The 22,292-nt window shown below is 37.7% G+C and overlaps 1 protein-coding gene across 8 annotated transcripts; it reads right to left on the minus strand.

Moving 5' to 3' along the window:
- Positions 1-1,272: 1,272 nt before the first annotated feature.
- Positions 1,273-16,826, minus strand: LOC131012472 (dihydroorotase, mitochondrial-like). 8 transcript variants are annotated; one of them, XM_057940433.1, is made up of 12 exons: positions 16,678-16,826; positions 15,968-16,039; positions 15,812-15,850; positions 15,453-15,595; positions 15,142-15,323; positions 14,787-14,923; positions 14,278-14,443; positions 14,046-14,162; positions 13,723-13,883; positions 11,864-13,488; positions 11,722-11,792; positions 11,496-11,639 (listed from the first exon to the last, which is right to left on the minus strand). In XM_057940433.1, exons 2-10 carry the CDS (start codon positions 15,995-15,997, stop codon positions 13,294-13,296), a joined length of 1,170 nt encoding a protein of 389 aa, XP_057796416.1. In that variant the 5' UTR covers positions 15,998-16,039; positions 16,678-16,826; the 3' UTR covers positions 11,496-11,639; positions 11,722-11,792; positions 11,864-13,293. The 8 variants fall into 8 exon arrangements, with proteins under 8 accessions (XP_057796414.1, XP_057796413.1, XP_057796416.1 ...); XM_057940432.1 differs by having other exon boundaries at positions 11,718-11,792; XM_057940435.1 differs by having other exon boundaries at positions 15,968-15,998; positions 16,678-16,781.
- Between the last annotated feature and the right edge of the window lie 5,466 nt (positions 16,827-22,292).

Genomic DNA, 22,292 nt, shown 5'->3' on the forward strand with positions numbered 1-22,292 from the left:
TAACCATATAGTTATATAACTTTAGTTACCATTTCAGAAATGACGAAGCTGAGTAAAATTAATGGACTAATTGTCTATAAATTCACGAATTTCCGTCATTTTCTTACTTTTCCTATGATATTTAAATTTGACAAATTAAACCATCAATTGAAAATTTATTCTTAATAGGGTTAAGGTACAGATACCCCCTGAACATGACCCCCCTAGAACGTATACCCCCCATTCTCCAACTTGGTACAAATTGCCCCCCAAAATCGACGGAAAGTGTACAACTACCCACGGCACAAACGGCCGTTAGACACCGTCCAAATTTTTTTTTTATTTAGTATTACATTCGGGGCCCACCAAGCAACGACAATCAACGGCTTTCAAATTACAAATTAGGGTTCCCTCATTTACTATCTCATTTCAGATTCTTGGAGAGAAATTGAAGGAAATTTCTCGAATTAGCTTAGGGTTTAGCTTGGTTTATTGAAATCGAGCAAGTACACATGAGTGTTAACTCTGGATTCGGGTGTAGCTCGTCGCGAGCTCGACGACAGATGCGAACTGAGAATGGAGTGATTACGTTTGTTGTCTTTGCCAATTTGAAGGCAAGCGACTTAAACAACACAGGGAGAAGGTTCTATGGGTGTATAAATTGGAAGGTATTTCACTAAATTTTGAACTTTGTATTGGCGGCACTATTTTTTAGATTTATGTACATTTTTTACCCCCTCGTAGACAAAGAACTGTGGTTTCTTCGATTGGTACGACGAGCCAATGTGCGAGAGGGCAAGAGATGTTATAAACATGTTGAAGAATGAAAATATGAAGCTCTTGAAGATCCATCAAAGTTCGGCCCCATCCATGGACGTGAAAACTGAAATTGATGATCTTTGGAGTGTATTGGAAGTGTTGAAGGAAGAATGCAGAAGGGTTAGAAGGAAAAATACACTTGTGATTTTGATTTTGATTTTCTCTTGGTTGTTGCTAGTGTATGTAGTTGTAGCATGAAGAAAAAGCTTTTTGTGTTGCTCTTTTTTATGCTCATTGATGTTGGAACTATCCATGAAGCAATGAAGGAAATTAGCAACCCTCAAGTTCTTGTATCTGTGTTTGTTACAATGATTTGATGGAATGAATTTGCAAATTTTAGTGCTATCTCCATTTGTGCATAGTGGCAGAGCAGATCGGCAGTGCTGAGCTCTGCGAATGGGGGCAAAGCAGAGCTGGGCTGCCGATCACAACTTCACAAGTTTATACAAATTACAACTAAAATATAACTTCAAATGTAAAAGATAACTTAGAATGTAAATCACAACTGAAATTCATACAAATTCATAACTGCCTTCAAGAGTTGAGATGTAAATTCATACAAATTCATAACTGAAGTTCATAACAATTGAGGCTCCCAAAAAACATCAGAAATTGTTTTCAAATTCACAAGTTTGTACCAACAGAAATCATAACACCTTGTTCAATCACAAAAACAAAAGAAGTATATCATGTCAACTCGTAGTGGTGGATCCAAGAGTTGAGATGACATTCTTCCCCCTAGGTGATCTCCTTAGTATCTGTGCTTGCTTATCATCTGCCTTCTTCCCTCTGGGTGGCTTGAATGGCTTGATTTTTTCCTTCTTCACTTGTGCTGGGCCAGGTTCTTCAGTGCATTGTCTCTGCCTCTTTTATTTCCTTATCTCAGATTCATTTGGTATAGGGAATCTGGTCTGTGGATCAGTTCCTCTTGGGGTCCCTTCATCTATGATAATAGATGAGGATCTTCCACTCTGTGTTAAGATGCAATTGCTTTACAGTTAAGTCAATCGAACTATTATTTTTGATAGACAATAAATAGAGCCAACTTACAAATAGAACTTGTTTTCCAGTCTTCTCATTCACATACAAACCTACTCCTGAGTTTGACCTTTTTCTTCCACTCTTCTTTGTTGGCTTGGATGATGTTGAAGCTTGTGATTCATTGATCAACTGCAAAAGAATCACAGAATGTTAGTTAATGCACAAATAAATAATGTTAAGCAGTTTAGATTGATACATGTGAAGGCTTTTGAGGGCAGCTATCTTTCTTGTGTAGGTTACTTCTACAAAGACTGCAGTGCTGCACTTTACCCTTTCTTGAGAGCTTGTGCTTCAGTTTAGGCTCATTTGTAGCTCTAACCCTGTTTTTCTTGGGCCTTCCAACCTTCTTCTCCACAGGTGGAGGCTCAATTGCATCATCCTCATTCACATTCCAGAATTTAACTCCAGGTATAGGTTGTATGGTATGTTCATAACACTTCAAATAGGTGTCCCTACTATACCAGTGGCTCAGGACAGACAGTGGGTCCATGGAGCTTGAATAGAAGGCTGCAATTGCATGAGGGCATGGAATACCTGTTAATTCCCATGCCCTGCATGTACACATCCTCCTATCAACAAACACAATGTGCTTGTCCTCTCCATCACTAACCTCATACCCACTGTCTCCATTCCAAAGCACATTGCATTCAATTGAAAGTTGTTTGTTTTCTTCATATTGCTTCATTGCATTTGGACACCAATTCTTTTTCCAACCATTAACAGCTGACCTTCTATCTCTAATCCTAGACATAACCATCACTCTAATATCTTCAAGCATAGAGATTATGGGTTTGTGCCTAGCTTCAGATATGCTTGCATTAAAGGATTCTGAAATATTGTTATCAACCATAAAAGTAGAGCACCTGGGGGATTGGAAGGCTCTGCACCAGTTTTCAGCAGGATACTGCATGAGATCAGTTGCTGCTTTTTTGTTGATAGCACTGATTTTAGCAAGGTTCAGTTTGAACTCTTCATGGTAAGAGCTCCACACAGCTATCCAGAATCTCTTCTTGAGCTCTTCCCCCCCTTCACTTCTTGCTCCAGTTTGCATAAATATGGCGAGCACACCATCGATGCTCAGCTTGTGGAGTAATTTCTTTGACAGCTTCCATCAGCCCCTGTGAGAAAGTATGAAGTTAAATTACACACAATCAATGAATCACCAAAATGATACTATAAAGAATGCATCATACCTTCTGCATGTCAGACATGATTGTCACCTCATCTCCCTCACCTAATTCCAGCCCTTGCTTCAACCAATTCATGAACCATCTCCAATTATTTTTGTTTTCCTTGTTCACCACAGCCCATGCAATGGGAACAATTCCCTCGTTGCCATCCTTTCCAACTGCTGTTAAAAGACAGCCAAAGGTGACTCCTTTCAAATGGCAACCATCCAATGATATCAATTTTCTACAACCTCCCAACCAGTTCAATCTACACGGCTCAAGCATGACAAAGAGTCTTTTAAAAACTCTCTTTCCAGCTTGCAAATGCTCTGTAGATAACTGGAGCTCTAACCTACTTCCTGGCATACACTCATTCACCTTCTCAATGTAGCCACAAAGCCTACTGAACTCTTCCTTGTAGCTCCCCTCCAGTTTGCATATGATTTCCTTCTTTGCCCTCTTGCATTTGGCCAAACTAACATGCAATTTCAGATGGTCTTTCACATGACCTTGCATGTCCTTCGAGGTGTATTTTGGGTTCCTATAAACTGCTTGCTTGAAATACTTAGCCAAGTATCCCTGAGTAGCACTAGGTACCTCCCTCTGTTTGCAACATGTATGCTCTAGAATAAGAGTCTTAATCACCAAACCATCAGCATCACCATCCTTGGACACATGCATGACAAAGGGACACTCTTTCTCATTCATACATATGACCCTTACCCTAGTTTTCTCATTTTTTACAAATTTTATTTTGTAACCAAACTTCACACCATATGAATTGATGGCCTCTCTAGCTTCCTTTGCCCCAGCAAAGGTCTGCCCCAACTGAAATCTACCCTCCTCCCCATCCTCTACAGTAGCCATCACTTGCTCTACTTCTTGCTCATCAACCTCACTCTCACTTAAATGAGCACTGTAAACACTAGAGTCATCATCACTAATCACACCCTCATCTATGTCATTATCCCTGCCCTCTTCTATTTCACTGTCACTCTCATCCACCTCTGCTTCCATGTCAACTGCCTCATCTCTTACTTCATCACTAATCACCCTCTCATCTCTGTCATTATCCCTGCCCTCATCTCTGCACTCATCTCTATCATTATCCCTGCCCTCATTGTCAATTACTAAGCTATCAAGAACCCTATCCCCTACTGTAGTATCAGTACCAGATGCCCCAAGATCTACCCCATCCTTTGTCTGTTTTAAACCCTCTGGCCCAGTCCCATATAGAGTATCGAGCTCTTCTTCTGTAAACAAGCTCAATGGAGTGAAACTAGGCATAGGAATCTTTTCAAAGTCAGCAAAAAATTGAATTTCACCTTGGCCTAATATCTCTAGATAATCTAACACCTTCGCACAATGCCTTTGATCCCTAATGAGAATTAGGCCTTTATCTAATCTGTAATCATCATCATACGCATAAACTGCCCTAGGTTTAGACATGAAGCAAGACTCAGATGACTCAAACTCAGACATTATTCGCTCAAAAGTCATATTGCCTAAGTTGTCTTGTATTTCAGAGGAATCGTAACAATCATATTTGATTTCACCACTATTTTCAACTTTAGACCAAACACCAAAAAGATTGAGCACAAAGGTGACCATAGGATTTTCCATTCTGCACAACGAAACAACACATTCTTGTATTAACACCACAGTTCAATCCTAGTTCAATCTATTAACATTCATTGATTAGGGATTAACTGCATGCAATCAAAAACCATCCCCCACGATTCGAGTTTAAGCAAAACTTACCTGTTTTTTGGAAGTAGCAATCTGTGGTCGCCGGTGGAGACTTATTGCCTGAGAAATCGCGCGCTGCTTCCAACTTCGTCGTCTTGAAAATCTTCGGCGACTCTTGAGTTTTGAATGTGGGAGACTCTTCGTATGCATCAGTTGTTAGAGAAACCCGCGTAAACATTCTTGGTGGGCCCCGCATGTAATACTAAATAAAAAAAAAATCTGGACGGTGTCTAACGGCCGTTTATGCCGTGGGGTTAGTTGTACACTTTCCGTCAATTTTGGGGGGCAATTTGTACCAAGTTGGAGGATTTGGGGGGGGGGGGTATACGTTCTAGGGGGGTCATGTTCAGGGGGGTATCTGTACCTTAACCCTTCTTAATATTGTTCCCACTAAAGAACAATTATCTTCAAATCAAAGATCACTTGGACATCGAAATTGCCAGTATGACACTATTGTATTAGACTATGGTCGTTTCATTCTTCAGACTATTGTGCCACGTTTATTTCGATGTCCAGCACAACTTTAATTTGGGGATAATTATACCCCCTAGAAACATTAAGAATGAATTTTTAATTAGAGAATAAATTTGTTAATTTTAAATAACGAAAGTTCGTTAATTCATAGGCAAAATTAACCCAAAATTAAAAAGTCAAAATGTGCAATAAAACGTACATCTCTTTGATTTCACTAAAAAAAAAGGAGTAACTATTTTACTTTCTACAATCATCAAATTAAAATCATAATAAAAATAAGGGTTAATTGCCATAAAATCAACGACCTTTTGCTAAAATCGGTTATTTCACATGACTCTTAAAATTGGAATCAAAATACAATGTTGAGATGCATAATACATGGCAAACTTACATTGACTAGGATACGGCGTCGTTCTATTATTATAGGAGAGAAACGGCTCCGTCTAATGATAAAACAATGTCGTTTTATCCTTAACCCGCACATTCGATGATGATATGACGATTGGGAGTTTGGGGACTTTCGGTGCTGCAAATAGGGATAGAGATTTCTAGAGAAAGAGGTTGCGGCTCCTCCATTAGGCGTGTCCCATTTCTTTTGGGCATGGTTATTAAGGAAGGTATAATTAGTGTAGTAAAAATGTGTAAAGGAGTGAGACCATATTATTTGTAGTGTAAAATCATTACCAAATAAGGAAACATGACAAGATCAATGGGACAACCCACAAAAAAAAGCAAGACAAGATCAATGGGACAGAGGGAGTAAAATTGAATGTTCATGTATTTTGATTCCAATTTTATAAATCATGGGAAATAGCCAATTTTAGTGAAAATCGTAGATTTTACGACAATCAGCCCTAAAAAATAATAATATATGTATAATTTTATCCATATAACCTCCAATTTAAAATGTTAATAGCAAAAATACTTTTATTGCTTATTTGCCACAACAACAATATCTCCATCTTCTTCCAACTAGGGATGGTAATGGATCCGAGACCCGATCCAAATCCGCGAATCCACACCCTTTTTTTTTTTTCGAATTTGGACCTTGTGAAAATTGGACCTGACGGATTTGGACCTCTCTTTAAATTTCCAGATCCAGATATGGAGTAATAGATTTAAAACCCAGAGCCGGTCTAGATCTGACCCCCGGTCTAAATCCCAATGTGTAATGTCATTCCTAAACTACTAAAATTTCCTTTTCCGCCACACCACGTCGTCGCTTCCTCCAGATTCCAGACTTCCAGTGCAGACCATCACCGCTGACTGACCCACTCCCCGACCCGGTATCCCGTCGGTGAAACCCATAGTCGCCCGCAGGCCGCAGTGTGAAGCTCTACGACGCGGCAACCCCGACCACCGTGTCCTAAAGCCGCGCAGCATGAAGGTCTTCCTTTCCAGCACATCTATTGCAACTTTAGTACTAATTCTCTATGAGGCCGTTTCCATCTTGGACATTTACTGTGATAGTATGTATAGTGATAAAGATAAACAAATACTCCTATATTATAATTCATGGTTGGTACATTTGGCTGAGTTGTTCTCCAATCCACTCATATTTTAGAATCGTTGATGAAACTTTAGACAATTATTATGACTCTTATTTTGATGTTTAATCAATTTAGAATTTATTTTTGAAAAAAAAAGATAAGAATTCGGGTCTGGACCCGAGACCATGCGGATATGGATCTGGACCTGGATTCCATTTTTTGGATCCAATGGATCTGGACCGAATCCGAATCTAAGTGAAAAATTATGGATCCGGATTTGGACCAAGCAGGATCTGGTCCAGATCAGGCCCATTGTCATCCTTACTTCCAACACTACAAGAAATAGTAATATTTGTGTCAAAATCAAACTTTGTTATATTTATATATTTTAAATTTCAATAAAAGCTGCCTGTTGGGATTCGAAATTTATGAAGCTAAGCTTGGGAGAATGGCAGCGAAGCTGAATAGCCAAGTCGGGAACTATCCGTTCAAGTACTTAGGTGTTAAAGTTGGTGGCAGTGATAGGAGTGTGGTGGAGTGGAATTATCTCGTTGAAAAAGTTAGAAAGAGGATCGACGGCTGGAAGAAACGGAAACTATCCTTGGCAGGTCGCATCACCTTGGTGAAAGCGGTATTGCAGGCTATTCCAACCTATCAACTCTCCTATTCTCTTATTCCAAAAGCAACTGTGAGATCTCTAGACTCTTTATTCTGCAAATTTCTTTGGGGTGGGCGTGCGGATTCTGGATCAATATCTTGGGTGAAATGGAGTGATCTGTGCTCTAATAAAAAAAGAAGGGGGGCTAGGTCTTAGGAACGTTGAGTGGTTCAATGAGGCGTTGGTGTCCAAATGGGTTTGGAGTTACCTTAATGGTGGAGGGAAGCTGTGGGTAAGAGTTGTTAACTCTATCTACGGGGAGGCTGAATGGGGGGATGGGGGGCTGTGCTTGTCGGGGGTCAATAGAACTAGGGCTGGGTGGTGGTCTAAAATTTTATGTCTAGGAGGAGGTCAGCTGGGAAAGTGGTTTTGGGACAACATCTGTCGTAAGGTTGGGAACGGTAATGGCACGAAATTTTGGGCACACCGGTGGGTAGGCTCCAACCCCTTAAATTAGTTTTCCCCAGATTATTTCACCTTAGTGTGAACAAAGAGGCCTGTATTGGTGACTTTGGTAGATGGGAGGACGGTGGATGGGTCTGGGAGCTTAAGTGGAAGCGGCAGCCCCGAGAGTGGGAAATTGAGTCTATTAACGAGCTTTTATCTACTATTTCTGGTGTTGTGTTAAATGCAGGAAGTGTTGACGGGTGGTCGTGGTGTGCGGCAAAGGACAGTCAGTTCTCAACAAAATTCGCTTATAAGACCCTCAACAAAGAGCTGATCGCCGAAGTGTGGGACGCACCTGCTCCTCCAGAAAGCAAAGGTGACGGCATGGAGAATTCTTAGGAACAGATTACCAACTTGTGATAACTTGTGCAAAAGGAATATTAATCTGGCTATTAAGGAGTTCTCATGCAATGCGTGTTGCCATAATCTCGAAACGGCTAACCACACTTTTCTTCTTTGCCCAAAAGTGGGGATGGTTTGGGACGGAATCCAAAGATGGATCGGAGTGTTTGCAGCGCAGCTGAACTGTACCGTATCTCATGTGCAATCTTTCATTCACCAAGGCCGAGGGAGAAAGAGCCAGCAACTGTTGACGGCGATCTGGATTTGCACTATGTGGCTCCTATGGTAGAGGCGCAATGATAGTAGGTTCGAAGGCAAAGTTTGGGACGTCAAGAAACTGATTGGTAAGGTGAAGACAAGAGTTTGGAGTTGGAATAAGACTTTTAGAGTGGTAGACATTGATGTTAGCTTCAAATCTTGGTTCTCTTCGAATATTGTTGCTTTCATTATGTAAAGCTCCTGTTTGTAAATGTTCGGTACCTCTGGTACCTAAGTTTGGCTATAAAATTTTATTTTTCTGATAAAAAAAAAGTATCATTACATTAAGTCCACGTTTGGTTGAGTGTCTTTAGAGATTGAAAATGAATTCAATTAATTGAATCCATTACTTGTTATTTGGTTTGGGTAATGACTTAACCATTACCCTTACTTGAGGGTAACCCAATCAACCCACCCAATTTGTTACCCCTCAAAATAAAGGGGAAACAAATGAAAGGGAATCCCTTATTAATGATTCATTTCCATTGTTAAACTAACACTCAATAAAAGTAATAATTATTGTTACCATTCCACTCCTTTATTTGATTCCATTCCATTTTCATTCCTTTACTTGAACCAAACGAGCACTAAATTCTCACATTTCAAAACAAAAGTAAAAAATGGGGTCATTTTTGCAATTATCTTAAAATTTTATCCTCGTAAACAAAAATTGAAACTCATTCTTTTCTTCTAATCCCATTCTACTTTATCAATGTTTCTGTCTCGATCATCTCTGAAAATCCAATCATCTCTTGATCACAATTATTCGAAATACTACCATCAGCTCTCAATCCTCTTCTATCTCAAACATTTTTTCGACTGATTTGCTTAATTCTTCAAAATTTCCTATGGATTTTTGATTTGGTTGGTGATGCCCAGAATATTTGAAATTTTGTTGTTAATCATAGCATGGTATTAGCTATTTTTAATAACTATTCTCATCTAAGTTTTACTAAGGGTGGCTAAAACTAAATTTGCATCTAGTATTGTCATATAACTAAAAGACTTATGAAAGTCAAGAGTGCATTAGAAAAAATAATTATGGATTCAGATTGGAGAATTTATAGGGAAGGGAGTAATGAAGGTAAAGCACAAGAGGTTACACAATGCATTTGAATGATAATTGGTGGCATAACTTGGATTATTTTTTGAAATTTACTGAGCATATTGTTGATATGCTAAGAAAAGCTTATACGGATACTCCAATCTTGCATTTGATATATAATATTTGGGATACAATGATTGAAAATGTGAAGAAGGATATTTTTGAACATGAACAAAATAATGTAATTTCTACTTCATCGATTATTTTTGATGTCGTCCATCGAGTGTTGGAGAGTAGATGGAATAAAAGCAATACGTCATTGCATTGCATGACGCATTATTTGGTTCCTAAATATTACCATGAATTGTGGTCTCAAAGTGGAAATAATGAAATTCTACGGATTGCGCCTCATGAGGGCAACAAGGTATCATTGAATAGAAGTAAGTCTTTCAAAAAGTTATTTCCAAATGCAAGTGATTTGCGAAAAGTTTATTCTGAATTTGGGGCATTTTCTACTGGGTTCGACTATTCCAATGAGCCACATGTGATTGATGCATGATTCCATGAAGAACCAGTGTCGTGGTGGGCAAATCATGGTGCATCGACACCTCTTGCAAAATTTAACTTTTAAGTTACTAGTGCAACCAACCTCTTCGTCATGTTGTGAACGAAATTGGAGCACATACTCTTACATTCAAAATATTAAAATGAACAAATTGGCACCAAGTAGGGCCGACGATCATGTGTTCGTGCACGATTGTTGTCACAAAAGGAAAATGATTATAAAGAACAACAAACAAAATACTGGGATTTGGGTATATAATTTTTAATATTTAATTGTTGGTATTTTATGTTATTACTCCATCCGTCCACAAAAATGTGCATCACTTTTGGTAGCACGAGTTTTAATAAAATTGTAGATGAGTGTATTGGAAGTTGAAAAAGTGATTCACTTTATTATAGAATAAGAGTAAGAAATAAGGAGTTAGTGGTGGGATAATGTCCAAAAATGGCAAATGTTAACTCTTATAAGATGTCCCAAAATAAAAATAAAGGCACACTCTTGTGGGATGGAGGGAGTATTATTTAGGTTAATTTCTAATATTTGATCTTGAATTTTACAGGTGCAGTGCAGATAAAGCTAAGTTGGAAGAACTATCACTTGATGATCCAGAATTAAAGAGTTATTTTGTAGCTTGATGTATTTTAATGTACTTTTTGCAAATTATTATTTATAAATTGTTTTTCTATTGTCTATTAAAGAATTATCTTTTTATATATCAAGCGTATCCCCGCACCAGTGTCCTAATATCGGATCCTTTTTAGCCGTGTCCACGTATCCTAAATTTAGAAAGCTTAAGAGTCGGACACATCCCCGCACCTATGTCCGACACCCACACCCGACTCTGAGCAACATAGACTATAAGAACATATCTGAACCATCCAATCTAACTAAAGATGAGCAGTATAGATTGATTTGCTAACCTCAACCATGGATCGACTCCTGCTGATGACGAAATGTAGCTGCCTGCCTCGCATCCCTTGCATGCTCCTTTACATACATATACAGATATACTAGACAGGGAAAATCGTTATAAATTGAGAATTTAGCTCCCTTTTATTTTAAATAGCCATATTCATTTTCTCATGTAGTCAAACTCCATCAACAATCAAGTTTAGAAAGCCATGGAAACAAATGAAAGTGCAATACATTATATCAAAGAACCAAGAGTAGTCATTTCAATTATCGAAATATCATTCATCTGCTAAACATCACTTTGCACTTTGCAGTAATTTCTAATCTAATCGCCAATTTCATAAAGATGTACCTCTTGCAACAGATAGAGCAAGAGCACATTCCAAATCCCTTGCAAACTTCATCTAAGATGCAGCGATAACAATAGGAAGCTTTTGCTCATGCACTAACCTTCTGATACCTTTGGCTGGAATTCATCTCTTGGAAGAAGCAACAAATTGGCTTGTGATAACAATAGCGTCGCCATAAAGTGCACAACAGATAATACTTCATACCAAGCACAATATATATGTATTGATAATGAGATAAGATCAATCTTCAAAATTCAAAGAAAAGATTGTATGATTTAAAGGTACAAATGGACCTCCTCTTGATTAACCCAGGAAAATTGTACTGTGTTGCAACGGACTGCCTGCACAGTTCAACAAACTACGCTAAGAAATACTACAAGTTTGCCAAGAGGAGATCGATAACAGATGCATGTGATTACCAACTTTAACCAACCCCAAAAGGACCGACAGATATTCTGCAAGAGCCTTACGAAGATCGCGTAATATGGATGTCCCTGCAAGCAACATTAACTTAGGGAATAGTAAACAAGAAATTAAATATGACAAAAAATCGAACAAGACCAACCGTGCTGGCTGGCCGTTCTTCTAGTTCGTGTAATAGATCATGCCCCAACATAACTACTATTCTGTTTCTAAGAGCTGAAAGGCGTTCCATGGAACTTTTAGTTACATTATTTCCCAGTGACTGAGCAAAATTGACCGGTTTAGGGATCCATAGGCATGGAACAAACACAAAAACCTCCCCAATGTTTGCTGGCCGCCTCCTGTTCTCGCCTGTGTCTTTTGGAGTTGATACAAAGCATCCCATTTCCTAAATCTACAGATTATAATTGCAAAGCTGGGATAGTGACCGCAAGAAATTATATCACAAGATCGTGATTTATAATAGTGAGAATGAATAGTTGAGCAGATTCCCCTAAAGTTTATTGCATAAAATGATAAAATACAGCAAACACATCATGTATGGCTCAAAAATAGTCACATGGGAAACATCAAAATGCAAGCAGAGGTCAAAAAGAGAGCCTAACTCAATAAATGAATACAACAAAGCAAAGCAAAGCAGTTGGAAATTCACGTGTATGTAGCTAGATAATGCCAACGGTAAAATTAATTGAAGAGAGATAAACGCGATTAATGATCATACAATACACACCCAAATAGCTTAGTCAACTACATTCTACATCATTATGAAATTTGAACCTTTGACACAAATAATTGAGGCTAAATTACAAAGCAGGAAAAAAGTACTGACAGGAAAAGCATGAACTCTTGTACTTACTTTTTGATTATCTTCAATGCATTAGTCATTTGCTTACAACATTAGCTCTTATACAGCATGATTCTTACCCCCCCCCCCCCCCCCCCTTTTTTGCAATTTTCTTCATCAGAGAAGCTTTATGATACAAGTTAACAATAATTTGAAGTGGAAAACGAAAATCTGATGTTACCTGGGAGCAAAATAGAGCTGAAACATTCATCAATGAGCACAGCAGAATTTTAATCATAGATAGGAAGAGAAAGCCACTGGATAGCTCAGATAATTAAGAAACGACAAAATGGAATGAGACTGAGAGAGCTTATTTTTGTTTTGTGTTTCTTACTGCTTATCTGAAATATTACATTCAAGCTTCAAACCATTTTGTAATGTTTTTGCGCAGAATACTATAAATCCAAAAAACAAAAGTTTTGATCTTGAATTTATACATAAAATGAGGAATTACTTAAGCTTAATTAATTTTATATGTGTGTCAGTGTTGCAGCTCAGCCCATGGACAGAATCTGCAAGATACCAATGATGTAAGAGTTTGGATTCCTATTCCATACATTAAATTTAAATCCCACCATTCAGTCATGTACAGTAAACGCCCCCTTAAAGTACTATTTTATCCTTAATTCATGTGAATTAGCATTATTTCACGGTTAAAAAAGTTTTGTGATTATAAATAGTAGGCAAAACATGCTACAATCCTCGATTATGAAGAGTCGTAGATCATCCTAGAGAGAAGATGGTAGCCAGTCGAGTACTTGACCGGCAAACATGGGAACAATCTCACCCCACTTGAAAGAAAAGGATGGTGGTACTGTCCACGGGGTCTTGCTCAATGTTAGCTTCGAGTTGTTTCTGGGTAGACCATAGAAGTCTGGTCCGTTGAAGCTCATAAAGGCTTCCAACTTGTCCAGCGCACCGGCCTGTAGTATGTATTCACTCTCAAGGATCATTCGTTATGGGAAGACAAAGATAGTAGGAGGTCGTTTACTTTGAGTGATATGATAAAATGATAAGAATAATCCATCATTTACTTTGATGGATTGATTAATTTTGAACTTACTAGACCATCTTATCCTTCAAATACTCAATCCTATGTTTTATCAATCTATCACATCACTCAAAGTAAACAACCTCTAAAAAAATACTAAATTTACCTCTTCAAAAACCTTTGCATACACTGACAAGGCCACAGGAGAATTGTAGATTCCAGCACACCCACAAGGACACTCCTTGTTCCTTCTATCATGAGGAGCACTATCAGTTCCAAGGAAAAACCTTTTGCTTCCACTTGTAACAGCTGATGCTATTGCCTGCCCTGACAATGTCAAATTTATTCACTACTATTGTTTTGTTTTGGCTTAGACAACAGGTCACATCAGTAGAAATATATAACATCTGCTAATCAAGCACGATAATAGAGAACGATGGATAGCTACAACAGTTTATTGTATCAATACATGACTTGCGACATACGTACTATGTATCTCTCTCTTTAGTACTGGAAGACAATAGTTGTGAGGCTGCAGTCCTCCTTGGAAAAGGGAATTCCTGTTAAGGACAATATGTTGCGGAGTGACTGTTGCTGCTACAAATCCTAGAAAGTATAAAAGAAATTAGAGAATGACAAAGAAATGAGGATAGCATGTCATCTTGCTTGATCAAACATAATGGAACTTCTGCATTTAAAGTGTGACGCAAAAAGGGCTTACTTTCATCACTAGACAAAACAAAATCTACAGCATCCTTAGTGGTAATGTGTTCCATGACAACCTTCAATCGGGGGAGCTTCTGAATTAAGGGGATGAGAACTGTATCGATGAAGACCTTTTCACGGTCAAAAACATCAACATCTGCACTTGTTACCTCCCCATGGACCTGCAGAGATTTCATTTGCACGAGATGTTGCTAATTATTTATGCACCAATTCATATTAAATCTTGTTTTTATTTTTCAATTGGCTTACACAGGTCAAGCTAACACCCTGTCTTTAATATTATTTATAATATGTATATAGTTCAATTTCAAATAATCCATCAGTAGACCGATTTCTCAAGTTAGATGGTGAAATAACTCTTAAAAGATTCTGCAAAATTCTCTTATGAGAACTATTAGAGCACATGTACCTATTTATTTTTATCGAAAGTGTGATTAGGCTTCACGAACGAAATATATTCACACTTGAGCAAAAATCGTTATGAAGAAACAAAGATAAGCTCACCAACAAAGGCATATTTTGCTGAACCATTTCCTCGAGTACAGGCAAACACTTCCCGAATAGATCGGTCACACCATCTTGAGAATTTGTAGTAGCACCAGCAGGATACAATTTCACGGCATATACAACTCCACTCTCTCCTGCGATAGCAACTATTTATATCAAACACCGGAGCCATTAACTTCTACAACAGCATCTTTCATGTGAAACAATACATGAACTTGAATTAGCCAATGCATTCCCTATTTCCATGAAGCAGGTCAAGCACAATAATAATAAAACATGAGGTTGTCAAAGATAACATCATATGAGCTCCCTCTAGTTACTTTTTGCCACATAAATATGGAGTTCAACTCACTTGCTAACTTAATCTCATCAGGGCTCGTAGTGTCTGTCAAATAAAGTGTCATCAAAGGAGTGAAGTCACTGTCTTTCGGCAGAGCATTCAAAATTGATTGTCGGTAGGCTATAGCTGCAGCAGTGGTGGTGACTGGAGGTCTCAGATTCGGCATGACTATGGCTCTCCCAAAGTGTTGTGAACTGTATGCAAATAGTTCTTAAGACATATTTAGCACATAAATAAGAGAAAAATAAATAAATTCAGCAAGAGAATAAATTATAATCTACGTAAAATTGAGTTTATAATGAATGAATGTGTAGTTATTCAACCTGTGGGGGGCAACTGCTTCAAGAAGCTCCCCATCACGAAGATGGAGATGCCAGTCATCAGGTTGTGTGATCAAAAGCTCCATTCTTACCCCGAATGCTTTCAGATGGATTGGTCTTGTAGCTCTCACAAGTGCAGATGACAACTGTGTTGTGGAAAAAAGTCTTTAAAATTAAAACAAACTAATCTAATCAGCTAGAAAAAGATATCGAGTCATTGACTATCATGCCAAGAGATGAATAACAAAGATATTCCTTCTGGTGGAATGTATACATGCATTGATTCCATAACTAAGGATGATTGGATTGCAATAGGAACCAGCTTATGAAGATTCTACAAACATTGGTTTCTGAAAATGCACCTTGACAGAGAACTCTGAAGGCACAGCAAGAGCACTTCCCTATAACAAAAAAGAGAACATCAACCATCAAATACATAAGGCGCATTGGGATAGATTGTTCTCTAAGATAGCCAAAAAAAGGATGAATAATACGTATAATGAAAAGGTATGGCATACTCTGTAAGGACCCAGAGATGTCTTCAACATCCTACAAACAAGATAACAGCTCTAAATGCCTTTTTCTAGTATCTGCCAACATTAATATATGAAATTATCAAGTTATAAGATTAATTAATTTAAGACAGATAGAAATTTCAATCACTGTTTCATACTAATAATAAACTATTCGGAGCATATACTTTTCATAATTGGTAAGATACTTGATTGAGCATTTTTATCCACATTATTAGGAATTCTCCAATCCAACCCTTGCAAGGGGATGTGAATCAAGCTAGTAAACAATGAATTAGCCTATATTATTTTTAGCTATCTAAGTCAATGTTGTGAAAAATGCAGACGCACCTCAATGGGAGGCGATGCTGAACTGCCCAATATGTGCGCCTCTTAAGATTGAATATTCAAATAAATGTGGTTTCGGCAACAATTTCAAAATTTCAGACGTAATTTCAGCAACAATTTTACACATAGAACATGGATTTCAACAATCACACCAACAAAATTCATTCAGTATCTTCAACATAAAAAATAAATGTCAGTCGAAATTATCTTCCATACGTAACATCTCTCGAATCTGCTTCTCTCTCTCTCTCTCTCTCTCTCTCCTTAATTGATGAAAAAATGAATATTTGAATAGAATAGAATGTAATGTGACGCACCAATTTCAGAAGAAACAACTTGAATTGAAGAAAAGGGAGAGGAGTGGCTACCTGCGACTATAATGAGATGGAGGATTAGAGCAAGAGTCAGACGCAGAGAGGGAGATGAGAATGGGAGGGTGAGTGATCTACTACTCCCTTCGTTCGTCCTATTTAACATAGTTATTTTTTTTCATTTTTGGCTATTTCATTTGTAATGGTCAATTTCATAAAAAAAAATCTCTTTCTCTAAAAAAAAATTATTCTCGACCTCCACTATTCTCAATCACTTTTATCCTTTAATTACTTTTCTTCTTAATAATTAGGGAAAATTATCAAATAAGCCCCCGTCGTGGTGGCCCTTTTCACGTCTGGCCCCCTATAGTCGAAGGGGTATCAACTAAACCCCTAAACTAATTAAAATCGAATAATTTCCCCCCTCTGACCTAACGCCGTTAAGTGTCCGTTAACGTTTGAGTTTAATTGCACCCACTACTTCAGGGGTGGATTTGTACCTTATTTTATTTTTTTATTTTTTTTATAATTTCAGCAATCTACCCCCGGCATCAACTTAACCGCCCCCCGTACTCATCGGCTCCAACTTACACTTTGTCAGCTCGCACGAGCTCAATCTCCTGATCGTCGAGTGCTTACCGCCGGCATGCAGCAGCATCACCAACACCAGATGTGGACCTGGATCGAATCCTGCTTGATCCAAATCCATATCCGTATTTTTTTACTTAGGTCAGGATCCGGTTCAAATCCATTAGGTCCAAAAAAATGAGATTCATGTCCAAATCCATTAGATTCACAGGTTCTCGAGTCCTGACCCGAATCCATTCTTTTTTCTCTTTTTCGGGTCAGGACTCGAGAACCTGTGAATCTAATGGATCTGGACATGAATCTCGTTTTTTTGGACCTAATGGATTTGGGTCGGATCCTGACCTAAGTAAAAAAATACGGATATGGATTTGGACCAAGCAGGATTCGATCCAGGTCCACATCTGGAGTTGGTGATGCTGCTGCATGTCGGCGGTAAGCAGTCGACGATCAAGAGATTGAGCGCGTGCGAGCTGACAAAGTGTAAGTTGGAGCCGATGAGTACGGGGGGCGGTTAAGTTGATGTCGGAGGTGGGTTGCTGAAATTATTAAAAAAAAAACAAAAAAACAAAAAAAAAGGTGCAGATCCACCCCTGAAGTAGAGAGTGCAATTAAACCCAAACGTTAACGGACACTTAACGGTGTTAGGTCAGAGGGGGGAAATTATTCGATTTTAATTAGTTCAGGGGTTTAGTTGATACCCCTTCAACTATAAGGGGGCCAGACGTGAAAAGGGCTACCACAACAGGGGCTTATTTGATACTTTTCCCTAATAATTATGCCAAAAAATACATGATCATATTAAATAGGACGAAAGGAGGGCCGTAACTACATATAAGCTTCTTTTTTTTTGAGGGATAACTACATATAAGCTAAACATGCATATGCCTAGGGCCGCAAATTTTAAGCAGCCCATTTTTGACCCCAAGTATACATGCTCCCTCCATTCCATTTCAAATGACTCAATTTCTATTTTTGATTGTTCCATTTTAAATTATTTAATCTAAATTTAGAAATAAAATTGGATATTTAACACTATTTTTTGGGTTGTCCCACCACTATTTTACACCTTTATTATATATTTTTTAATCTTTGTGATCAATTTTTTTAGGTTATTTGAAGCGGGACGAAAGGTGTATATTATTATATATACTAATATACCTATGTATTCAAGTACTAAAACACAAATACGCCACAGAAGTACGGCTCATAAAGATGAGTTTCTTCTAAGCTTTCTTGTTTTAATTTATTTAATAGAATATTATATTAGTTAATTTTGATTATATTTGTTTTACTTTTATACTTTTAACGTCTTTTTCTTCTTCTTTTCTTGTTTAGCAGCTTAGCATCTAAAATATTGTAGTGTTTTTTGTGTATAGTTATATTTTTTTGCTATATTAATTTATTTGATCGCTGATTACAAATTTTGTCAATGAATATTTATTCAATTTTTTATTCGTTTAATTATTTTTATTTGTTACTGTATGGTATCTGACTAGATTATTGTATGGTATTACTTAATACAAGATGTCTCCTAAATATATGTCTGGTGAAGAGAAAAAATAAATAAATAAAAGAAGACAATTTTTGCCTTTAAAATTGCAAGACATATTGCATTTTTGTAAAAGTAAGAAGCTTTCGTCTATTTTGGAGTAGTTCTTATGAATATCATATATTATATATGTTAGGTCCGGGGGGTCTCGAATAGGTGTATGGGGGGGGGGGGGGAATACACCTATAGGCTATTTTTACAACAATCTACTGACCTCAATCAGAGGGATCTCAGTCAGAGATTGAAACGAAACATTGCACGCAAACAAGGACTCCTGTTTTTACTGAAAACAGTTTTGACCAACAGGGTTGACGACTGATACTGAAAGCTCTTCAGTAATGAGTTATCAGTTAAGTTGCTGGAACTTAACTGATCCAAGTAAGGGCTTCAGTCGTGTTTGCTAAGATAGAGATGATATCACTCTTCCTTACTATCAGAGGATAGTTCAGTCAGATTGATATCATACGCAGCGAAAATTAAACTTAGTTTCGCAATAGCCTCGGTGGAGCAGGTTGTTGGATTAAGGTTTCTCTTTGCTGTTAGTCAGTGTTCAGTTTTATCAATTGAAATAGCACAAGTAAGAATATAAAACTGAAAGCTGTAAATAACACAGAGACTTTTACGTGGTTCGGAAAAACCCTTTCCTACATCCACGTCTGGTTGATCAGACCAACAATCCACTCCGCAAGTGCTTCACTGGTGCACTGCAAACCGTACCCGTGTGCTTGCCTGGTGCACACAACCGTAAACTGAAGATAACCCCTCTTCAGCACCCACACACTCGCGTAGGATTTCCCTGCTAAGCACACCTCGTGCTCAGACTTTTCACTCAGAGTTCAGAGTACCTTCCTGAACTCCGAATCACTCAAACACTCTTATGGGGGAGAGGTTTAAACGAGTGCCAACTATACTTACAAAGAACAAGTTCTTTGAAGGAAGTTTGACCTTTGGCTTCTGGGTAAACAGATATATGCCTAGGGTCTAAGAGAATGTATGTAATCAGCAGTGACTGATTTTGGCTTTGGAATTCTCTTCTTCGATTCAAGCTTTGGGCGGTTAAGCTTTAGGCTGAGTAGCAATTTCGGCAGAGCTTCAGCTTATGTCGTTGAATCGGTGAAGATTGAAGTGATCCTCGAGCGCTATTTGTAGGAGAACTCTTGAATAGATCCGTTGGCGTAAATCGTCCTCAAGATTTCTTCCGTTGGAGAGCAATTCGAATTTGGGCTGAGACTTCAATCTTCGAGGTTCCTTGTCTGTGTGGAAACGACTCTCTTTGATGGACAGGAGATGTGACATCTCTGAAAAGTAACCACCAGATAGGAATGACCTCTGCAGAGATAAGATATTCTGAGATCTCTGCATTTAATGCGGCTGTACTTGTGCGTACGTGGATTCCTCTGAACGTTGGAAGATCAGTCCTAGGAGGAATGTTCAAATTATACTTGACTTTAGTATCAGTCCTTTGCGCGCATTAAATAATCAGTCTTCAACTGATTCTTCAACTGATACTTCAGTTGGTAACTGCAGTCTTCAGTCTTCAGTCTTCGACACCGCAACTAAACTAGAAACGAACTCTAACACTTGAGTTCAAAACGATTCTAGTCTATTACATATAAGTCCTATGAATTTTGGTATCATCAAAACAAGGGTTAGGATATTCCACAAGGTTCCCAACAATATAGAAAAAAATTATATTATAAGGGTCTATCTTTAAATTTTTGTTTAGGGCCCCGTGAAACACATGTACGGCCATGAAGGTAATATAATATATTGAGAATAATAATTTTAATTTAAAATTAATTTTATAATTTAGTTGTAATATATTCCGGCTCCTATTCTTATATTCTAACTACATGCGTACATTCAGAATTTTTTTTCCACGACTAATAATAATAAAACAATTAATCAATTTCATAAACACATAAATAGAAAGGGACAACAAGGGTTTTAATGAAAATGATTTAATTTTTTATAAAATGATCACACATATTCAATAAATATAAATAAAATATTTGAATTTTATAGGTATTAGAGATTTAACAAAGGGTGGTGATAATGATAGTTATGCATCTATCAATCTCCTTTAGTATAGTATATATTGCTTAAATCATATGAAGTTCGAATAAGAGACAACATTTCAAACACTTACTTATTCTATTCTAACAACATCCATCATAATTTTTTTTGAAAGATAGAGCATATAAGTATCGCACGTGAGTAAAACTATTTTAATTAAAATTCGCTGAATATAAAATACTCACTTTTAATTAAAAAATTACTACTCCCTCCGTCCCTGAAATAAGTTTCTCTTTGGGGAAGGCACGAGTTTTAAGAAAAATTGGTAAAGTGTATTGATAGTAGAGAAAAATGTGTTATAATTAGTATTGAGAGTTGTGAAAATGTGAAAAAGTGTTATAATTAGTATTGAGAGTGGTGAAAAAGTGAAAAGTAAGAATAAATAAAGTATTATTAGTGGTGGGGTAGTTGTCCAAAAATGAAAAGAAAAAAAGGGGAACTTATTTGGGGGACGTTCCAAAAAGGAAAAAAATGAACTTATTTAAGGGACAGAGGGAGTAATTTATTAAATTCCTATGTTGTTGAGCCTCCGCTTTCTTATTTCTTCACAAAAATGAGCTTCCCATCCCAACGGAGTGAAAGAACCTAATTCCTAAATCTCAATAATCGGTATTTCGCTGATGCTCCGACGCAATTTGCTTTCCTCTTCTCACTCTTCAGCTCAGGTATGTCTCTCTCCGGCATCTCTATCTTTCTAAGATAATGAGATTGATTCAATTCATTTCGATTTAAGATTGTCAATCTTTGGCATTTTGAGATGCCCTAATTCCTCAATTTACCTTGCTAATTATAGCCCAGATCTCTAAAGTTACTAATCAATTACAAAATTCCTTTTTAGGATTTTTCTCATTCTATGCGTTTCAGACATCTCCACCCCACCATCTTGTGCTCGTCGCAGAACAGAACAAGAACTAATGGGCAGCCTCAAAATACTAACCACCTCTTCGAACCACCCACCAATAAGCCTCCGGCGAGGCCTAGAAGAAACAATTTTACAGACTCCGACATAGTGAAAGGCACAATAGCTATCAGAAACCACATGCGCAATGGGCAATGCGACACCGCAATGCGTTTATTCAACTCCATGCCCCGCAAAGATTAGGTCACCTACACCACTATGATATCCGGCTACTTTTCCAATGGCAAATATAAACTGTTCGATGAAATGCCTGTGAAGGATTTGGTCACTCGGACTATAATGATCAAAGGCAATATCAAGAACAACAATCTCGAAGCTGCACGGCGGCTGTTTGATGATATGCCTGTGAAAGATGTTTATTCGTGGAACACAATTTTGTCTGGGTACGTGCAAAATGGCTTAATGGATGAGGCCAAGAGAGTTTTTCATGAAATGCCCATGAAGAATGTTGTATCGTGGACCACAATTTTGTCCGGATATGTGCAAAATGGGTTAATGGACGAGGCCAAGAGAATTTTTGATGAAATCCCAAATAGAAAT

The sequence above is a fragment of the Salvia miltiorrhiza genome, chromosome 2 (genome assembly GCF_028751815.1).
Source record: "Salvia miltiorrhiza cultivar Shanhuang (shh) chromosome 2, IMPLAD_Smil_shh, whole genome shotgun sequence".
Lineage (NCBI taxonomy): Eukaryota > Viridiplantae > Streptophyta > Magnoliopsida > Lamiales > Lamiaceae > Salvia > Salvia miltiorrhiza.